At 42.5% G+C, this 17,708-nt stretch overlaps 2 protein-coding genes across 11 annotated transcripts in view; both read left to right on the plus strand.

The window, feature by feature from the left end:
* LOC125176281 (testis-expressed protein 12) overlaps window positions 1-1,282 on the plus strand; it is a 107,701-nt gene extending 106,419 nt beyond the window's left edge. For all 5 annotated transcript variants that reach the window (XM_047877488.1, XM_047877486.1, XM_047877490.1 and 2 more), the window contains one exon: window positions 1,014-1,282. In XM_047877488.1, the coding sequence (XP_047733444.1) occupies window positions 1,014-1,127 (114 nt within the window). In that variant the 3' untranslated portion in view covers window positions 1,128-1,282. The remainder of the gene's footprint in view (window positions 1-1,013) is intronic.
* Window positions 1,283-4,951: 3,669 nt separating this feature from the next.
* Window positions 4,952-17,708, plus strand: part of PTS (6-pyruvoyltetrahydropterin synthase) — a 147,574-nt gene continuing 134,817 nt past the window's right edge. For 5 of the 6 annotated variants that reach the window (XR_007156202.1, XR_007156200.1, XR_007156201.1 and 2 more), the window contains exons 1-5: window positions 4,952-5,086; window positions 6,834-6,913; window positions 8,109-8,131; window positions 8,496-8,552; window positions 10,461-10,531. Coding sequence is in view for 3 of the 6 variants with exons in the window: in XM_047877510.1 (XP_047733466.1) it covers window positions 4,998-5,086; window positions 6,834-6,913; window positions 8,109-8,131; window positions 8,496-8,552; window positions 10,461-10,531 (320 nt within the window). In the remaining 3 variants the exon portion in view is untranslated. Of the gene's footprint in view, window positions 5,087-6,833; window positions 6,914-8,108; window positions 8,132-8,495; window positions 8,553-10,460; window positions 10,532-10,724; window positions 11,159-17,708 lie in introns of those variants that run through there. The other variant, XM_047877512.1, reaches the window with a different exon arrangement.

Below are 17,708 nucleotides of genomic sequence, written 5' to 3' on the forward strand. Positions count from 1 at the left end.
TTTTTTGCATACCATTTTACACACATGGAATTTGTAAGTTAGGTAAGTTGCAGGAGCTTGCGTCAGATCTCACAGTGGTAAAGCCAGTGTTTAAATCTCAGTCTTCTGACGTCTAGTCGGATGTTCATGCCACCATCCGTGCTGCCAGTTTCATTGCTCCAAAAGTGTAATGTGGTGAGCCCTAGTTCTCAACAATGTTGATGTCATAACTTCTTGTGTAAGGCAGTCTTATGGCAGATAGGTTCACTTTGAGTACAAGCTTTGATCAGTTATTAGTGGCTGCCTGGGGTGTAGGATTCTGAGACTTTTTAAGGGTTTGATGAGGAGAGTGCTGGGATCAATTACTAACATCTGCCACAGGCTTCAGAGGACTTTGTCCTCATTTCATGTACTTGCCACTCCTGCAATTACACCAGGGCAAGTATCAGTCAGCCTTGTAATGCTGACAAAGTTATTTGTACAGTTCCAAAGTAACTGGAGGCATAGAACTTAGAAAATTTGGAAGAAAAAAATTTCTGTATCCTTTCAGTGATTAAAAAGGCCCAGGTAAAAAGATCCTTAAAGTCAGAGAGATTCTGTGAAAGTAATTGACATAAACAACCTAATTTCTTCACTCTGGGCCTGAACTTCTTCTGCCATAATTTCCTTTTCAGGCTGGTTCAGCAATTCCGCAAACATTCAGTGAATGGATAGCCAAGGCACTGTGCTAGGTGCTGAGGATAGATAGGAAGATGCATAAGACATGATCAAAAGAATTTCTGGGGTGCCTGGGTGGCTCAGTTGGTTAAGCATCCGACTTCAACTCAGGTCACGATCTCACAGTTCGTGAGTTCAAGCCCCGCATCAGGCTGTGTGCTGACAGCTCAGAGCCTGGAGCCTGCTTCGAATTCTGTGTCTCCCTCTCTCTCCGCTCTTCCCCCACTCATGCTCTGTGTCTCTCTTCTTCAAAAATAATTAAAACATTAAAAAATTAAAAAAGAAAAGAATTTCCAGTATTGTTTTTCCTTTTCTAGAATGAAAACAATTTTCTACTAGTCTTGGACGCCAAGAACTTTGAAGAACTGGGCCGAGCCGAAGTGCCTGTGCAAATGCCTTATGGGTTCCATGGCACCTTTGTCACCATCTGATGGAACAACTCACAAGGCCTAGAAACTAAGTTTACAATGAACATTCTCTGTACAAAAAAAGAGAGCAAAAAAGGCACCTTACCTTCCAAACTGTAGAGATCTGGTTGTAAAATTTCTATTAAAAAACAAATTCTTGGGGTGCCTGGGTGGCTCAATTGAGTGTCCGACTCTTTATTTTGCCTCTGTGCTGAGTGTGGAGGCTGCATGGGATTCTCTCCCCCCACAGCCCCTCCCCAGCTCTCTGTCTCTCTCAAAATAAATAAACTTTAAAAAAACAAAACAAAACAGAATTCTTGAGATAATCACGGTTTTATATTTTCTTAGGGCTCTTCCTTCAAAACGTGAAGCAAGTGTTGATACAACCTTTTGAAGAGAGTTTTAAATTTATATTTACTAGATACATCTTTCTCTAGGTAATAAGACTACATGAAAGAAAAAGAGCTGGGTCATCACCACCATCAGACAGAGTGGTGACAGAGGTCCTTACACTTGGGAGAAAAAATACAAATAATCACAGATTGTAAAATACGAGTATAGCTCTAAAAAGCACCTTGTTTTTTTCCATCACAGCCTGCCTGTTAGCGTGGGCTCTAAGGAGCTTACAGAGGACAGGAAGCCAGCTACGTCATGCTTGGAGGCTTTCTTCCAAAGCACCTGTTTCTCCACTGTCCACGGACGCCACAGCACACAGCAGTTGAGCCACCGACTGCCACCTTCCACCCCACCCCCAGCTCAGCCATGGGAGGGTGTTGTTTTGAGGGACGTCTCTAAGATCAGCCATTTCTTCTCATCTCCAGAAATTGAAGAGTGGGTAGTTCTTCATTTGGTTGGGCAACAGGTGGCACTAGAGGCCATCTAATCTCCATGTGTCTAAACCCTGACAGCCCGAAGCCTCCTATGTCTGTCACATAAACCACACTCTTGCCAACGCCTTCGAGATCCTTTCTTGCCTTTCCCTTCAGTTATACCTCCTCCCTCCACTTAACTCAAACCAGGACCAGTTAAACTTTCAGTGCTCCCTCTGCATGTTGAATGCTGCCGGAGAACCCTCCTTGACTTGTAGTTTGGGACAACCGTGAGCTCACTGCAGAGTCAGTTTTTTCCCAGTTTTCCTCAGGAGTTACAGCCAACATCACAAACCCTGTCCTCTGTAGTGAAGTGTTCCCGCAGGCACAAAAATGCCACCTGTAAAGGTTTACATTGTGGCAGTAAAGGGAAAGGTCTCAGTTTTGTGTCTGGGTTGATGAAGCACAGAGTAAAAGCAGCAGGTACCAGAATGGCAAGAAGATGGCTGACCAACTCACAGAGATGTGGAGGCTTCGAGGCTGAGGTAAGCATAAGAGAACATAAATCCCCTGATATTTCACAGAAGTCCTCAAAGACAGGAGGATTGTTTTAGATCTTATCTGGATCTAAAGGGTGGAAGAGACTCCAGATGACATCTGGGAAGTATGCCAATCTGATAATGTCTTTCCTCTATAAATCTTTACTCCATCCTAATCACAGGGTGTGAAGTTCAAGCATATAAAGGTTATCAGTACAATCATAAGATTTTGACCCAAGGATGCCTGAATTCTGCCGTGGCTCTGTCATCTATGAGGTCCTTGAAGAAGAAGACAAAAAGGGATGAATGACATTTTATTTGTTTATTTTTTAAAATGACTATTTTGGGGGCGCCTGGGTGGCGCAGTCGGTTAAGCGTCCGACATCAGCCAGGTCACGATCTCGCGGTCCGTGAGTTCGAGCCCCGCGTCGGGCTCTGGGCTGATGGCTCGGAGCCTGGAGCCTGTTTCCGAGTCTATGTCTCCCTCTCTCTCTGCCCCTCCCCCGTTCATGCTCTGTCTCTCTCTGTCCCAAAAATAAAAAACGTTGAAAAAAAATTTTTTAAATGACTATTTTGAAAGGTGGGGAGAGGCAGGGAGAAGGAGAGAGAGAATCCCAAGCAGGCTCTGCACCATCTGCACAGAGCCTGACTTAGATGCTCAACCTACTGAGCCACCCAGGCGCTCCACAGTGACATTCTATAATATGCCTATATCTATCTATCTATCTATCTATCTATCTATTTAAATATATCACTCTGATAAAATTGAGTGACCAGATGACTAAGGCTGAAAGCCTAGTTAGGGCCTATTCCTCTCCCTAAGCCCAACTCCTCACTCACCAGGGTGGAGACTCAAGGAGAGGAGTATGAGGCGCATATGGGAGGGGAAAGGGACTAGAACCCAGCCTAGTGACTTTGTTTTAACTAATTATATCTGCAAAGACCCATTTCCACATAAAGTCATGTTCTGAGGTACTGGGGGCTCAACACACTAGTTTTGGGGGGACATGATTCAACCCATAACAGGATCACTGAGGGTGAATTTGGTGAATACCCTTAATTTAAAAATGTAGAGCAAAGGCTCTGCAAATGCAATGCCATATTTTATTTAAGTAATTGAGTACAGCAATTTCTCAGAAATTCCTTTTGCTTTGTATTTTGATTCCTAAGACTTCATTCAGAAAGAGTCAAGCATTTGTGTGACCATTGACCATTAATTAGACTGCTTATCTCCCATATGGTCAATGCCTGGCAAGTACTGTTTTATTGTAAGTGATCTTGTATGAGTAATTCACTTATATGGGCCTATGCTTTCTTTAATTTTTTTTAATGTTTATTTTTGAGAGAGAGAAAGCAGCAGGGGAGGGGGAGAGAGAGGGAGACACAGAATCTGAAGCAGGTTGCAGGCTCTGAGCTGTCAGCACAGAGCCTGATGTGGGGCTTTAACTTGTGAACTGCAAGATCATTACCTGAGCTGAAGTCGGACACTTAACTGACTGAGCCCCCCAGGTGCCCCTGGGCCCATGCTTTCTTATCCATGAGAGGACTGGACTAGAGTGTTTATCTCAGAAATATCTGAAGTTTATTCTTTGACGTTTTTACAGCCCACTGGGGGATATAATAAAAATATTTGAAAACATGCTAAAAATGTTTGGCTACATGATAATGCAGAACAAGAGTATGGAGCTGGAGACAGGAGACATTTGAAAGAAATCACGATTTGGGGCCTGTATGCCTGTTACTCTCATGATTTAATCTATCCTTCCTGGAACACTGCCACCCACATGGTTAGATATTCGATAAATATTTAGCAAAGGAATGAATGGAAGCAAGAGGTGACATAATACTGGGAACTGTTAAGTAGTGTGGATACTCCTTATAAGTAGATGTGGGGAAACATGATCCGTTTACTCCGGAAGTGTCAACATAGGACAGAGAATTGCTAATGTGTGTGTTCATGACTGCATGTGTTCACACTGTGATAAATGGTTTTATGCATGTGTGTGGATGGTAAGGAAAGCTTGAGAATTTCCCTTAGTAAGAAGAATCTTTACAAACAATCCAAAGGTAATGTCATTTATGAAAGTCAAGTTCTCCTACATGTGCCCTGAAATTCCCACTCCCTTTAGGCTATAAGTAGGTTGGCCTTGAGGCCCACCTCTGAGTAACCATCCAGGGGAGGTTATTATAGCCAGGGCTTTCTAGAAGTGAGTGGGAGGAGCATGTCACAGAGGTCCTTCCAGTATGCAGTGTGGCCAGGCTGACCCTCACGGCCCGAAGTGGCCTGAGGCTGAGCAGACCTTGGAACGAAAGACACTGAGACCTCACCCACGTTTTCTGACTGCTGGTAGGTTTACCTACCTTATCCCTGCTCTTGCTGTCCAAGAGACTGACAGGACGGGACGCTTTACTGCCTCCGGGCCAGCAGAGGGAGCCAGCCGCAGCGCGGAGCCGAAAGCGCGTCCCAGGGCGCCGGCCGCACTGCGCAGCCGCGGAACGCTCGGCCTATCCCCGCCCCGCGGCGAACCGAACCGTGAGGCAAGGCGATGAGCGCGGCTGGCGCGGGCGTGGGCGGTCGCCGCTGGGCGCGACTGTCCCGCCTCGTCTCCTTCAGCGCGACCCACCGGCTCCACAGGTGGGGTGTGCCCACAGTGCCCACAGTGCCCACGCAGGGGGGCGGGGCTCGGGCGCGGGAGCGCAGGTGTGCGAACCGAGGCGCGCCCCCTGCTTCCCTGGCGACCGCGTGACGGTGGCAGCTGGAGTCCAGCGGAGGAGGCCGTGGGCGCGGTGGCACGCGGCGCGGACCGCGGAGGCTTCCTCGCTGGCTCCGAGTCTTGGAGCAACTTCGGGGTTCCTCACATACCCCAGTAGAGCGCGAGGGGTTGCTGCGACAGTCGGAGTAGTGACACAGTGCTCAGGTGACACAGTGCCAGGCACGTGGTGAACATTCCGTAAAAGTGAGCTGCTCCGAGGTGCCAGGAGCGCTAGCCACGTAACCAGTACAGCTACGACAACGCAAGTTTACCCACTGTTTAGCACGGATGTCGTGAACCCAGGCGATCCCTTTGGTGAGGCAGCTCTGAGAACAGGGAGCGTGACAGGGATTTGAACCCAGAGCATTCACGACTGCTTGAACGCACCGAGGAGTTGATGTCGAGGCGCGTTTTGCCTCTCCTTAGCAAGTCCCGCTCTCAGCATAACGTTTCCCGGTCTGTGAAACGAGGATGATCGTTTCTAACAAGGGTCATCCGTTCATTCACTGGGCAGGTATTTGGCCAGCTTGTCAGGTCTTGTGTCAGGTGACAGGTGTTGTGTTAGGCAGCAGCGATCAACACTCACCCGTCCTCGCCTTCTGTCCCGAGCGCGCCATCTGGCCAATCTTGTGGAGGACATAGGGAGGGAATTTTGTGCAAAAGCTTTGTGAACTGTAGCATTCTAAATGTCAGTGGGTGAGCAGGAGGGAATGGGGGAAAATAACAAAGAGGGTCTCAAAAAGGAAGGGGTGGTATAATAGGGCGTTCACATAGGAGGCCTCGTTGAAGATGCATGGACGATTGGACAGGTGGAGTAAAAATTCATGAAGAAAATTGTTTCCTGGGGGCCCCTGGGTGGCTCAGTGGGTTAAGCATCAGCCTACCGCTCAGGTCTTGATCTCACCGTTGGGGTTCCAGTCCCCAGTCCGGCTCTGTGCGGACAGTTCAGAGCCTGGAGCCTGTTTCAGATTCTCTGTCTCCCCCTCTCTCTATCCCTTATCCCACTTGTGCGTGCACTCTCTCTCTCTCTCTCAAAAATAAATAAACTTGGAAAAAATTTAAGAATGAAAATTGTCTTCTGCCTGGAAGAACAACTGAGTATTGTAATTTTAAAGTTTCACCTAATCTGACTACCCCTCAATGGATTGGTGACGTTGTTTGTGGCAGTAGTTAAGTAAGGTGTTATAATGCAAGGGTGTTAAAGAGGAGCCACAGTAGGTCACGTAATTATTTTTAAGGAGAAATGAGGTTTTAAACCACCTGAGGACAGGCATCTTTTATCATTGTATGTCCTTGCTTCGTTCAATCCATGCCTAGAATGTAATAGGTACCCAGTAAATGCTTGGGGAGTTGAAAAATAGAAGGGCCTTGAGCAGATCAGTTGGAATCTTGCTGTGGAATGAGGGTGTGGACTTTGTTTATGCTAATTTATATGGTACAGTAGCCTAATTAAGGGGCATACACTGGTTCCTGACAGCTGAATAATGAAATCAAAATGATTTATGACTCTCCATTTGGTGAGCTAAAGTAATAATAAATTGTGAAGCTTTTCAAAAGCTAGAGAAAATAATGTAGGGAACAGAGAAGGTATCTGAACTTGTGACGTGTTGATTTTTTTTTTTTTTTCAGCAAATGTCTGAGTAACGAAGAAAACTTGAAACTGTATGGGAAATGCAACAATCCAAATGGCCATGGGCACAATTATAAAGGTGAGGGAAAAGGTGATGAAATTTTAGCCCTTTCAATAAGGATGTAATCAGCAAATATAGTCCTAACGAGTCAGAAACCTTATGGGCAAAGCATGAATACCTTGAACCTTGAATATGCAGTTACATGGAAGTTCAGAATGAAAAAAATCTGTTGTCTTGGTTGGATGTGTCTTAAATTTTACCTTGTATCTGCTGTGTTAGAGATAATGAATGGTTTAAATAATATTTTTTATCCTTGGCCTTAGTGTACATAATGAGATTTTTTTGGTACCACGTTTCCTCCTAATTGGGTATTGTTGAGGCTGACGTTAAAATTACACTGTATTCTTTGAGTAAATAATGACAGACAAAAGGGAGATACTGGTTAGGAACCTGCTATATGGCAGGAAAATAACTTGGGTCTAAAACTTTGCCAGCAATGTTCCAAGAAAACAATTTATGCTCTAAACAAGTATGAGAGATGCGATTCTTTGAGATAAAGCCGGTATCTCAAAAAACAGCTACGAAAGCCATTGCATATCATGGCATATAGTATGGTAGAGTAAAAAGATTAGAAAAGGTGTCAGAAGATCAGACTTTCTAGTTTAGTTACTGCCTCTTGATCTATGATATATGTTATTGTTAGTTTGCTCTCTTATCACGTAATACCTAATGGTGTTTGCACAGAGCTGAAAAAAAAATATATGTTATTAAATTGTAAAACACTCTGAGCATCATTTTTCAAATGCTTCGTTAACTTATAGAGCATTACCGTAAACTGGATATGTTTATGTAAGTAAAGGCATCAGAGTTTTAGGCCCATTAGTGGTTTTGCTTGCTCAGAAAGGTACCGCCCAGCATTGGGCCACCTCGATGTGTAGCCGGACTTCTTTCTGTACATACTCTGCCTTTACAGGCAGTGATCAAGCGGCATCTCCATCCTACCTAGTGGACATTCTTACCCTGTGCATCAACCTCGTAAATAGAATTCACACCCTTTCTGGCTTTGGCCAAAGCTCCTGCTAAGCCTCTCTGTCTTGGTTGAGTCTTGCTTTCATTAATAAAGATGTTAACTAAAAGACCAGCCGTCTTAGGGAAAATATAAATCGTTTTGTAGGGCAGAGATCTAATACTTAATTTATGTTGCTAACTTGTGCTTGGGTGTTATCTGTTGAAATTCATGTGTTTTTTTGGTATTCTGTTTTCTTTCCCATAGTTGTGGTGACAGTTCATGGAGAGGTACGTGCTGAAAATATCTGTGTGCTTTGCGCAGATTGCTGGGCCTTCTCAGCCAACATGATGGATTCTGTGTTGAAAAATTCTGTTCAAATCAATATTGCTTCATTGTTGGCCTTTGTGTATGGTGAGCTGCTGTCATTCCAGACCTTTCCTCTCCCAAAGGGTTATCTTTAATCTGCTATATGTGGACAGATAGAAGATCAGTGGTACCATAAAATGGATACCTGGAGCACCTGGCGATTGTCTCAGAGATGAAGGCAGATGTGGGCGCGATTTCTGCACATTGTACAGCCTTTAATAACTTAGCAGAGGTTTAAATATGAAAAGCATGTTATACTAATATTCACCTTTGTTTATTCTTCAGATTGATCCTGTTTCAGGCATGGTTATGAATATGACCGACCTCAAAGAGTACATGGAGGTAATGTCATGTTGGGTCCTCTAAGTATATTTGATGGCCTCTGTTTTTACTTTCCCACCTAAGTATCTTCAGAGGTTCCATGACCTTGTGAGCAGAATTGGAGGAGTAGTTGGAGGAACTACTCTCATAATTTTCTAAAGGTGTTTGGGTGATTTAAAGGAAATAAGTCACAGTTGAATTGCATTGATGGGAATACCTGTAACATGCTCATCTTGTATTCCCTGCTGCCATATCCTGATTTTCTCCAATTAACAGGGATCACATAATAGGAGTTCAATGAAGGACTTGCTGACTGTATCATTATAGAAGTCCTGCAGTGTCAGAAGCCTTAGAGATGATCTCAACCAACTTCTTCATTCCCTGGATTGAGAGAGGCCGAACTTGCTTTAGGCTGTGTGGTTAGTCTTTTACAAAGTTAGGAGTGGACTCCCTTCAACCCAGCTTTGGTTTTATTGTTATACCATGTCACCTGTCTGTTCAGTTCCACTCTTAAACTCTGCTTCTTATTCTTGTTCTGGAATCCGATATCTGTCTTATAAAAATGCTACTAATGATCATCATTTCTTCCATATTACTTATCATTCATATATTCAGCAAGTTTGCCTACTCCGCATAAGTCTTTGAACTAAGCATCAAGAGTACAAAGACGAGTGAGACACAGCCTTTACCCAGAGAATGCTAACATGACTTTTTCTAGGAGACAAAGAATACTAGGTGCTCAGTAAGTTTCAGTTGGATAAAATGAATAAGAGATTCAGCAAATGAACAAACAGCAGTGTGTTCTGAGTACATTAGGAAAGCTATAAAGACAGAGTTTTTGCATTTACTGGAGATTTAAAATATATACACAGAGTGTTGTACAATACAAGATAGCAGTATGGGAAATTTGAGGCGTCTCATGCATGCGGATGGCCAAATACTGGAATACAGGTTCTCTGTACTCTTTGCCACTTTTGTGTACCCGAGGGACACCACATAGTCCCCTTAGTAGAAGTAACTCATCATGGCATGTAATAAAGTTAGATGGGGCCTGTGGAAGAAACTTCAGTGGGAAAGTTGGGACCCGCACTGGAATTGAATAGGAAACAGTATTTATTTTCTTGATGTCCATGTGGAACTGCCGTTAATTTGATCTGTTTTAAAGGCTATTTGGCTTAAGGCTTAACTCTTTTTCATATGGTTCTGGTTTTGCTCAAAAAATGATTGCTGTTATTATTAATGTACCCTTCTTGGAACCATACCACTGGAAAATTAGATTGTTTCACAAATGCTTACATTTTGTACAATAGCTAAAAGTAAAAAGTTAGAAAGAATAAGGCAATTGCTATTCTTGCCACCAACAAGGGAAAACGTTATGTTAATATATATAAGCATTAGGAAGCAACGGTTTTTATATATTTATATTTTTCCTCCTCTAAGAGTTCAAGATAATTCTTAAATTACTCCTCATAGCAGAAATTTAGAACTACTTACATAATTTCACTCTCAGTCAGCTTTATAAAATATTAACACTCATTGGATCCTTGTCCTGATGACCTTGTGGCATTGTGCTGAAGCTAAGACTATATGGAGAAGTATTTTTGGTAATTTTTAGACAATTCACGAAGTGTTAAACTGAATTCTGAATCACTATGGCTGGTTACAAGAAAGCTGCAGTGAATTCTCCTGTACGTTTTGATTTCTTACATCTTTGCATTTAGTAATGAGGAGAAGCAGTCATTATGGAGATTTGGGCCTTGCTTCATTTTCCAACTTTAAGCTTTATTTTGTGAGACACAGATGGAGTCCTTACAAGCACTGAGTTAGTGACTAACTGATAAGGTAAGGCTTCTAGAGGCAAAGATAGAACACTTTGGAATTTGAGTCATAAATGGAACCAGTGATCTTTTTCCTTTGTTTTATCTACAGGAGGCAATTATGAAGCCCCTTGATCATAAGAATCTGGATCTAGATGTGCCATACTTTGCAGATATTGTAAGGTGAGTGTGACCATCTTGCCTTATGTAAATAGTAGGAAAGAAGAATTGCTGTTAACATTTTATCTGACTGGTAGGTGGTTCTGAAGTTTTATTTTAGCATTATTTTTTAAATCCAGAATTTTTATTCTCTGTAAATATCAAACATGAAATTTTGTTCATTTGCCTTTGATCTTCTTTCCTTTTTTTCCTACAGCACGACAGAAAATGTAGCTGTATATATCTGGGAAAACCTCCAGAAATTTCTTCCTATGGGAGTTCTTTATAAAGTAAAAGTATATGAAACTGACAATAATGTTGTCGTCTATAAAGGAGAGTAGCTTTTAGGGGTTCATACTGTAGAAAGATTAATTTCTTTCCACATTTGAAAAAGGTCTTTATCCTCTTGGGCTATTAAAAAGTCATCACAGAATTGCTAGAGCTTCACCTTGTGTTCTGGTGCCTAATTTATTGAAATCATTGTGTGTAAGACCTGTTGTGTATTCAAATATATTTTAAAACAAAATTTGTTAAAGACATTCTGAGTGTCATTTAGAGAATCCTTTATAGATTAAAAATCACTTCATTTTCAGTAAAATGTTATGGTGTGGAATTTAAAAGCAAAATAAATCAATTTTTGTTTTTCCATTATCTCATTTTTTAGTATTCATTTTTTCCTTGGTATAAATATGAATGGCAAAAATGTTTATAAGACTTACAGTAGGTGAAACTTAAAAAAAATATATATAGGTGGCCACATAGTCCGAAAACAGACAACATACACTTCTTGATTACTTCTCAGGTGTGCTAAGGGCACAAGATTATTCAGTGAAAATAAGGTATACAATCACTTTAGGTGATGCATTGTAAGTGCATATACAAGGATTGATGGAAATACCGGTTTAGTGCACACTGTTCAAGGCAGTTTTGCACAGCTTGTTGAACTATAAATTGCTAGTGAGGAACAGGACATTCATTGAACATTTATTGGAATATCAGTAAACTATTTATTATGTATAGTTGTCTATGTTTCCAGACCTTATGGCCACCTGAACAATTTTAATTCAGAAACCTGAAGAATAATCATATGTATTAAATCCTATTAAAATAATCAACATGAAAAGAATATCTTACACTGTAACTCATCTCTTACATATAGTTTTTCCTAATGGATCCCATTTTGTTCTTAACATTAAACTTACCTGCTTCAATTGAACGATATTCTTGGCACCTGGTATCTTTTCTTCATGACTAAATCCGCAAGAAAGGATTTGCTTGCTTCGCACAAAGAAGTGTTCTCATTTGTATTCTAAACTTCTTAAATGTAGGGTTTTATTTCACTCTCCACATAGCAACTAGCACACAATGGATTCTCAGAATGTTGCTACCTGGAAATAGTAGAAAAAAACTTGTGCAGTGACTACTAGAAAAATTTTCAGAGAGGTACCCTTTTGTTTTGGACAGTTAGTAACTAAAGGATATTTTGATAAATTTTGGTAATAATGCTGTGCCCATTTAATGATATTTGAATGTGTTTTAGTTATCAAGCACAATTTTTGTTACTTATACTTGTATATTCTGTATTGATTATTTAAAAGACAGGATTTTAATTCCCACAAATGCCATGAAAAGTGGGTATTATTCCCATTTTACAGATGAGAAAATTGAATTTCAGTGAGTTTAAACTGCTTGCCTAAGATCACTCAGCAAATAAACAGCAGACTGAATGTCTGACACTCAGGGTCTGTCTGACTCCAAAACACAGACTCTAAAAACAGGGTAATGGAATAATGTTTCAAGTTTTTTTTTAATAAATCTGATTTTATAGATCTGATATCATATTAGAAAAACATTACTTTTCATAGTAGCGTAGACATGGCAGGGGTTTGTCGTTCATGAGTTGCTTCAAGAGAACCTTTTTTTTTTCTACTTACTTTCCTTAGGAAAGTGAGAAGTCTGTCTGTCTGACTGTCTATCACACTGAATGGGTGAGCAAATGAGGGCAGGACCAAAGATAGTGTATAGGTGGTTTTCTTCTGCCTCCCTAGAACCTGCTGTCAGAGACCTTATCAAGCTGTTTTGTAATTGTTGCTTTACCTTTTTGCATTTTTCACCGCCCTGAATTCCTTGTGGACAAAGTCTTTATTCGAAGCAGAGTGTCTAGTAAATAGCACTCAGTAATTTTTGTTTGATTAAATAAATGAATGGCAGATTGGTAGGAACTGTTGAAATTTTGTAGTACCTTATATATAACGGCCCCTTGGTAAATGTTTCTAGAATTGAATAACACGAGAGTTTTGAGGCTTGAATCCTGGTCCTTGTGCTGCCACTATCCAGCTGTGTCCCTCTCATCTCAGAGCCTCAGATTCTTTGCCCGTAACATGAATGATTGGACCTGAGGCTTTCTGAAGTTGCTTCTGCCTGTTCTCAGATTTTATATCTCTGTGATTTTAAATACCAAAGGAGTACATAATAAATTAGAGAAAGAAGAAGATTATTCTGGGGTGGTAACATTTGGAAAAGCTTAGTAGGGAGGTCAGTCCTGAATGGTAGTGAAAGTGATGGGGTAGGAGGGTGGCCTTTGGAATCCAGAGAAACGCAGGAACACGTACTGAAGGGGCACACATCCACTCGTGGTGGGAATGGACAAAGTGTATTTGGGATGAAGTGAATAGATTGATCTTAAATAGAATAGTAATGAAGTGTGAGTGTGTAATGGGTAGCTAGCTTGGAAATACAGAATGGGGACAGTCTGCGGGCCTTGAATATCCATTTGGTTTCTGTCCTTTGAGCAATAGGGACCTGTTGAAGTTTCTCAGTTTGCTTTTTAAGGAGAATCACCAGCTGGACACAGGGAAGCAAGGAAAACCAGTTGCAGAGCATTTGTGGGGATCCAGAGGGGAGGTGATGGTGGCCAGATGCTCGTGGAGCAGGAGGGATGGAGTGACAGGGAGGGAGGGTAGAGCTAAGGTAGTGCACTGCCTCCTGTGGCCTCAGGCATTGTGCTGAACCCTTTCTATTTACCTCACGTTATCTTTGTGACCACCCGGCAGGGGGAGTGGGCTAGTTATCTACTGTAACATAACAGATTACCCCACAGAAGGGCTCAAAACATGATTATCTCACAGTTTGAATGTGCCAGAAATCTGGAGGTGGCTCCCCTGGGACCTCTGGCCCAGGGTCACTCACAGGCTGCAGTCATCTCGGGGATGGATTAGGAAGGGTCGGCTTCTGGCTCACTCGCTCACGCTCACGGGGCTGTTGGTGTGAGGCCTCAGCTCCTTCCTCCCTTGCCTGCCATGGGGGCGCCTGCATAGAGTAGCTTGCTTCCTCAGCATGAGCAGGCCAGAGGGCAGGGAGGGGTGTGCCGCCAGTGAGCACTCTCACCAGCACAGGTCCCAGTCTGGTAAGCAAGTCACATTTCTAGATTCTGTTACTTAACAGCAAGTCACTAAATCCACACCACACTGGAGGGAGAGGACTCCATGTACGTTCTAGTGTGTGAAGTATGATGAGGAGGAGAGCGGGAAAGGAGGCTGGGGAGCTAGGCAGGGGCTGTCTGTCATGCTCTTTTTGACGGCAGGCGAATAAAGCACATTTCCTTTTGCAGGAGTGAGTATCAGCAGTGGTTGTTTCCAGTGGAACTCGTGGGTTTTGTGGGTAGATACATATAAATACCTTTATTTTTTTAATTAAAAAATATTTTTTTCATGTTCATTTATTTTGAGATAGAGATAGAGGGTGTGTGGTGGGAGGGGCAGAGAGAGGGAGACACAAACTGTGTGACCATCCTGCAGGGGTAGTGGGCTAGTGACTATCTAGTGGGGTAGTGGGCTATCTGCCTGAAGCAGGCTCCAGGCTCCCAGCTGTCAGCATAGAGCCCCACGTGGGGCTTGAACTCACAAACCGTGAGATCATGACCTGAGCTGAAGTTGGATGCTTAACCAACTGAGTCACCAGGCGCCCCCATATAAAGCTCTTTGAAGCACTTTAAAATTAAAACCAACTCTAAAGTGAGATGTTGAGAAAAGTTACATTGACCATATCGCTATGAACAGAATGACCAGAACTCAGCTATCATTTGTGTTGCCTGAATGGATGCAGTCGCCACCGATGGGTTGTAAAAATGGCCAGAATATGATCAGTTGTGCATATGAGGCCACTAATAGACTAGATCTATGGTAAGTGTCCGTTTTGTTTTTTTAAACTCCAAACTTGTACATTCCTCTTGGAAATAGAATTATTTTAAAGATGGGAAACAGATTGTGCTCATTTTGCTTTTGTTATGTCTGGGATATTTCTAGCCTCCCTTGCACACAGAAAAATCATTGTTAGTTTCACACAATTTAACTTTATAGCAAGATTCTGTTGCAAGACACTTTTGGAGAATGTCCCAGACAAACGCAGTCTCCACATAGCTGCAGAGAGAACTGCTATCACCACAAAAGAAAAGTGAGGGAGGGTGGTTCGTGCAACGCAAGGGTTTTCGGAGCAGCAGTGAGGCTTTCACGCAGCTTGTCAGTTGGTTTGCTTCCTTCAGAAGCCAACCACCTGCCCCCACTGCATTCTGTCACCGTCAAGACAGGAGTATTAACCATTACGAAAAGAATTAGGGGCGCCTGGGAGGCTCACACGGTTAAACATCCGACTCTTGATCTTGGCTTGGGTCATGATCTCACAGTTCATGGGCTCGAGCCCCACATCGGGCTTTGCTCTGATGGTGTGGTGCCTGCTTGGGATTCTGTCTCTCCTCTGTCTGCCCCTACCCAGCTTGTGTGTGCGCACACTCGCGCTTTCTCTCTCAAAATAAATAAACGATAAAAAATAAAATAAAGAATTAAAATACTGCCCTGTTTTGTCTTCTGGTTGTCGGCTAAAGAAACACCATCCCAGGCTTACATTCTTAAAGATGCCCAAGAAACAAGTTCTCTGTACATCTGCCCAAGGTCAGCTTTGGCCAGCCAGTTTATTAGTGAAAACTCCCAACTTACTGTAAGTATGAACTCAGTTTAAAAACCTTTTTTCATTTTTCATAAATGTCTTAGTAAATATGAGCCCTGTGACTGATGACAACCTGAAGAAATAGAAGGGCTAGTGTTGCCTTTTACCTTTTGGAGTTTTATTTGCCTGCAGATGGAACCATGGATGGGTGTCTCACGGGCATCTCAAAGTTCACCATTTTCCAAAAGTGAACTTCTGATTCCTCCTTCAGAATTTATTCTTCCACCAGTCTTCCCTAAAAATGCCGATACCATCCATTCATTTTTCAAGCCAGAAATCTGGGAGTTGTCCTGGATTCCTATCTCTTGTAATCTGTCGGAAAGGTCTGTCAGTTCTTCCTCTAAAATGTGCAGTGATTTTGGTCTCTCCGTTTCCAGTGCCACTGACCCCCGTCCAAACCGCTGCCATTTCTTGCCTAGATTATTGACTTGGCCTCTCCGCTGGCCTCCTGCTTCTGCTTTGGTTCTCTTCCATACTCCTTTATTAGTTCTTCCCCTGTCTCGTGTCACCCCTTGAAAGCTTCCTTTTAATTTTAAAATATAATCCAAACTTTATGCTCCGTATGATGCAGCCACTGCATATCCCCAGCCTCCAGCTGTCACATTGTCACATTGTCACATTGGCCTTTTCTCAAGTCCTAAAGCACTCCAGTTTCATTCCAGCCTCCAGATCTTTGTATTTTCTGCCCTTCTGCCTGGAATGCTGCCCCTTACCCCCACCCCTTACCTCTTCATAAAACCCATCATTCTCCAGACTCCAGCCTAGATGTACCCCCATTTAAAGAATCCTTCCTTGATTACCCTGTGTAGGTAGAAATCCTCTGTTATTTTCTATTATAATACCTTACACACTCCCCTTTCTTGCAGTGTCAAAACTTTTATCTATATTTCCTTTTGTCTCATTTATTTTGCTTACTAGTTTACTGTCTTTCCCAATCACGGGGATGTTGGCTTCATGAAAGCCAGAGCGCCGTTGTGTTATTATTCGTATTTCCCCAGGACCTAACCTAGTGCCCACTACCCAGCGGGTGCTGAATAATTAGTCATTGAATGAGTGAACATGCCCGCCATCTCTACAGATATAGTGGAACCTGGTTTGGTAAAAACTTTGAGATTTAATATCAAACTTTGCGAGTATACTTCAGATAGGTGTTACTCTTTATGTGTTTCATCTCAGAGAACAACCATCACAGAATAAAATTAGATCCCCTAAGTATTTGTCAAAACCTATTTGTATGGCAAATTTTATCTTCCTGGAAATTTTCTGTTTCCTTTTGTGGGTCAATTTTGTTTTAGTCCTTGACTACTCTTTTAAGTAAAGACAAGCTAGACCATGCCCATGAAGGATCTTTTAATAAACTGCTGTCCTCACGACCACACCATCGTTGGGTAGCAGCCCTTATACAGGTGTGCACCAACAAGTGCTCCCTTTATAATAAATTCAAGATTGGTGGGTAGTCATTGTCCCAGCTTTTGGAGAGTAGGTTTGCCCCAGGCAGAGAGAGCCTCAGCTAGTATTGCAAAGAATGCCTCTTATCTTTCCATCTGTTTGGCCCCTAAGAACAGGGTTTTTTGTAGAGCACAGAACTTAATAGATCTGTGGCAACACTGAGGCAATTACCTGTTTTTTAGCAAACAAGGGCCCAGTTTTGTTGCCATAATAACTTTGAGTAATTCCCAGAGTACTAGGGAGAAAGTTAAGGCTCCATTCTTTTTTTTCTTTTAAGTTTATTTATTTATTTTGAGAGAGCTAGTGGGGGAGAGGCAGAGAGAGAGAGAGAGAGAGAGAGAGAGGTGGAGAGAGAGAATCCCAAGCAGTCTCTGCACTGTCTGTGCAGAGCCCGATGCTGGGCTCAAACTCATGTAATGTGAGATCATGACCTGAGCAGAAACCAAGGGTCACACGCTTAACCGACTGAGCCACCCAGGTGTCCCACCATTCTTTTGTTTCTTTTTTTTAAGTTTATTTATTTATTTTGGGCAGGGGAGGGGCAGAGAGAGAGAATCCCAAGCAGGCTCCATGCTGTCAGCACAGAGCCCAACGTAGAGCTCTATTTCATAACCCTGAGATCATGATCTGAAGGCTCCATTCTTTTTTTTTTTAATTTTTTTTATCGTTTATTTATTATTGAGAGAGAGAGACAGAGCTTGAGCAGGGGAGAGGCAGAGAGAAGAGGAGACACAGAATCAGAAGCAGGCTC

The sequence above is a fragment of the Prionailurus viverrinus genome, chromosome D1 (genome assembly GCF_022837055.1).
Source record: "Prionailurus viverrinus isolate Anna chromosome D1, UM_Priviv_1.0, whole genome shotgun sequence".
NCBI classification, from domain to species: Eukaryota; Metazoa; Chordata; class Mammalia; order Carnivora; family Felidae; genus Prionailurus; species Prionailurus viverrinus.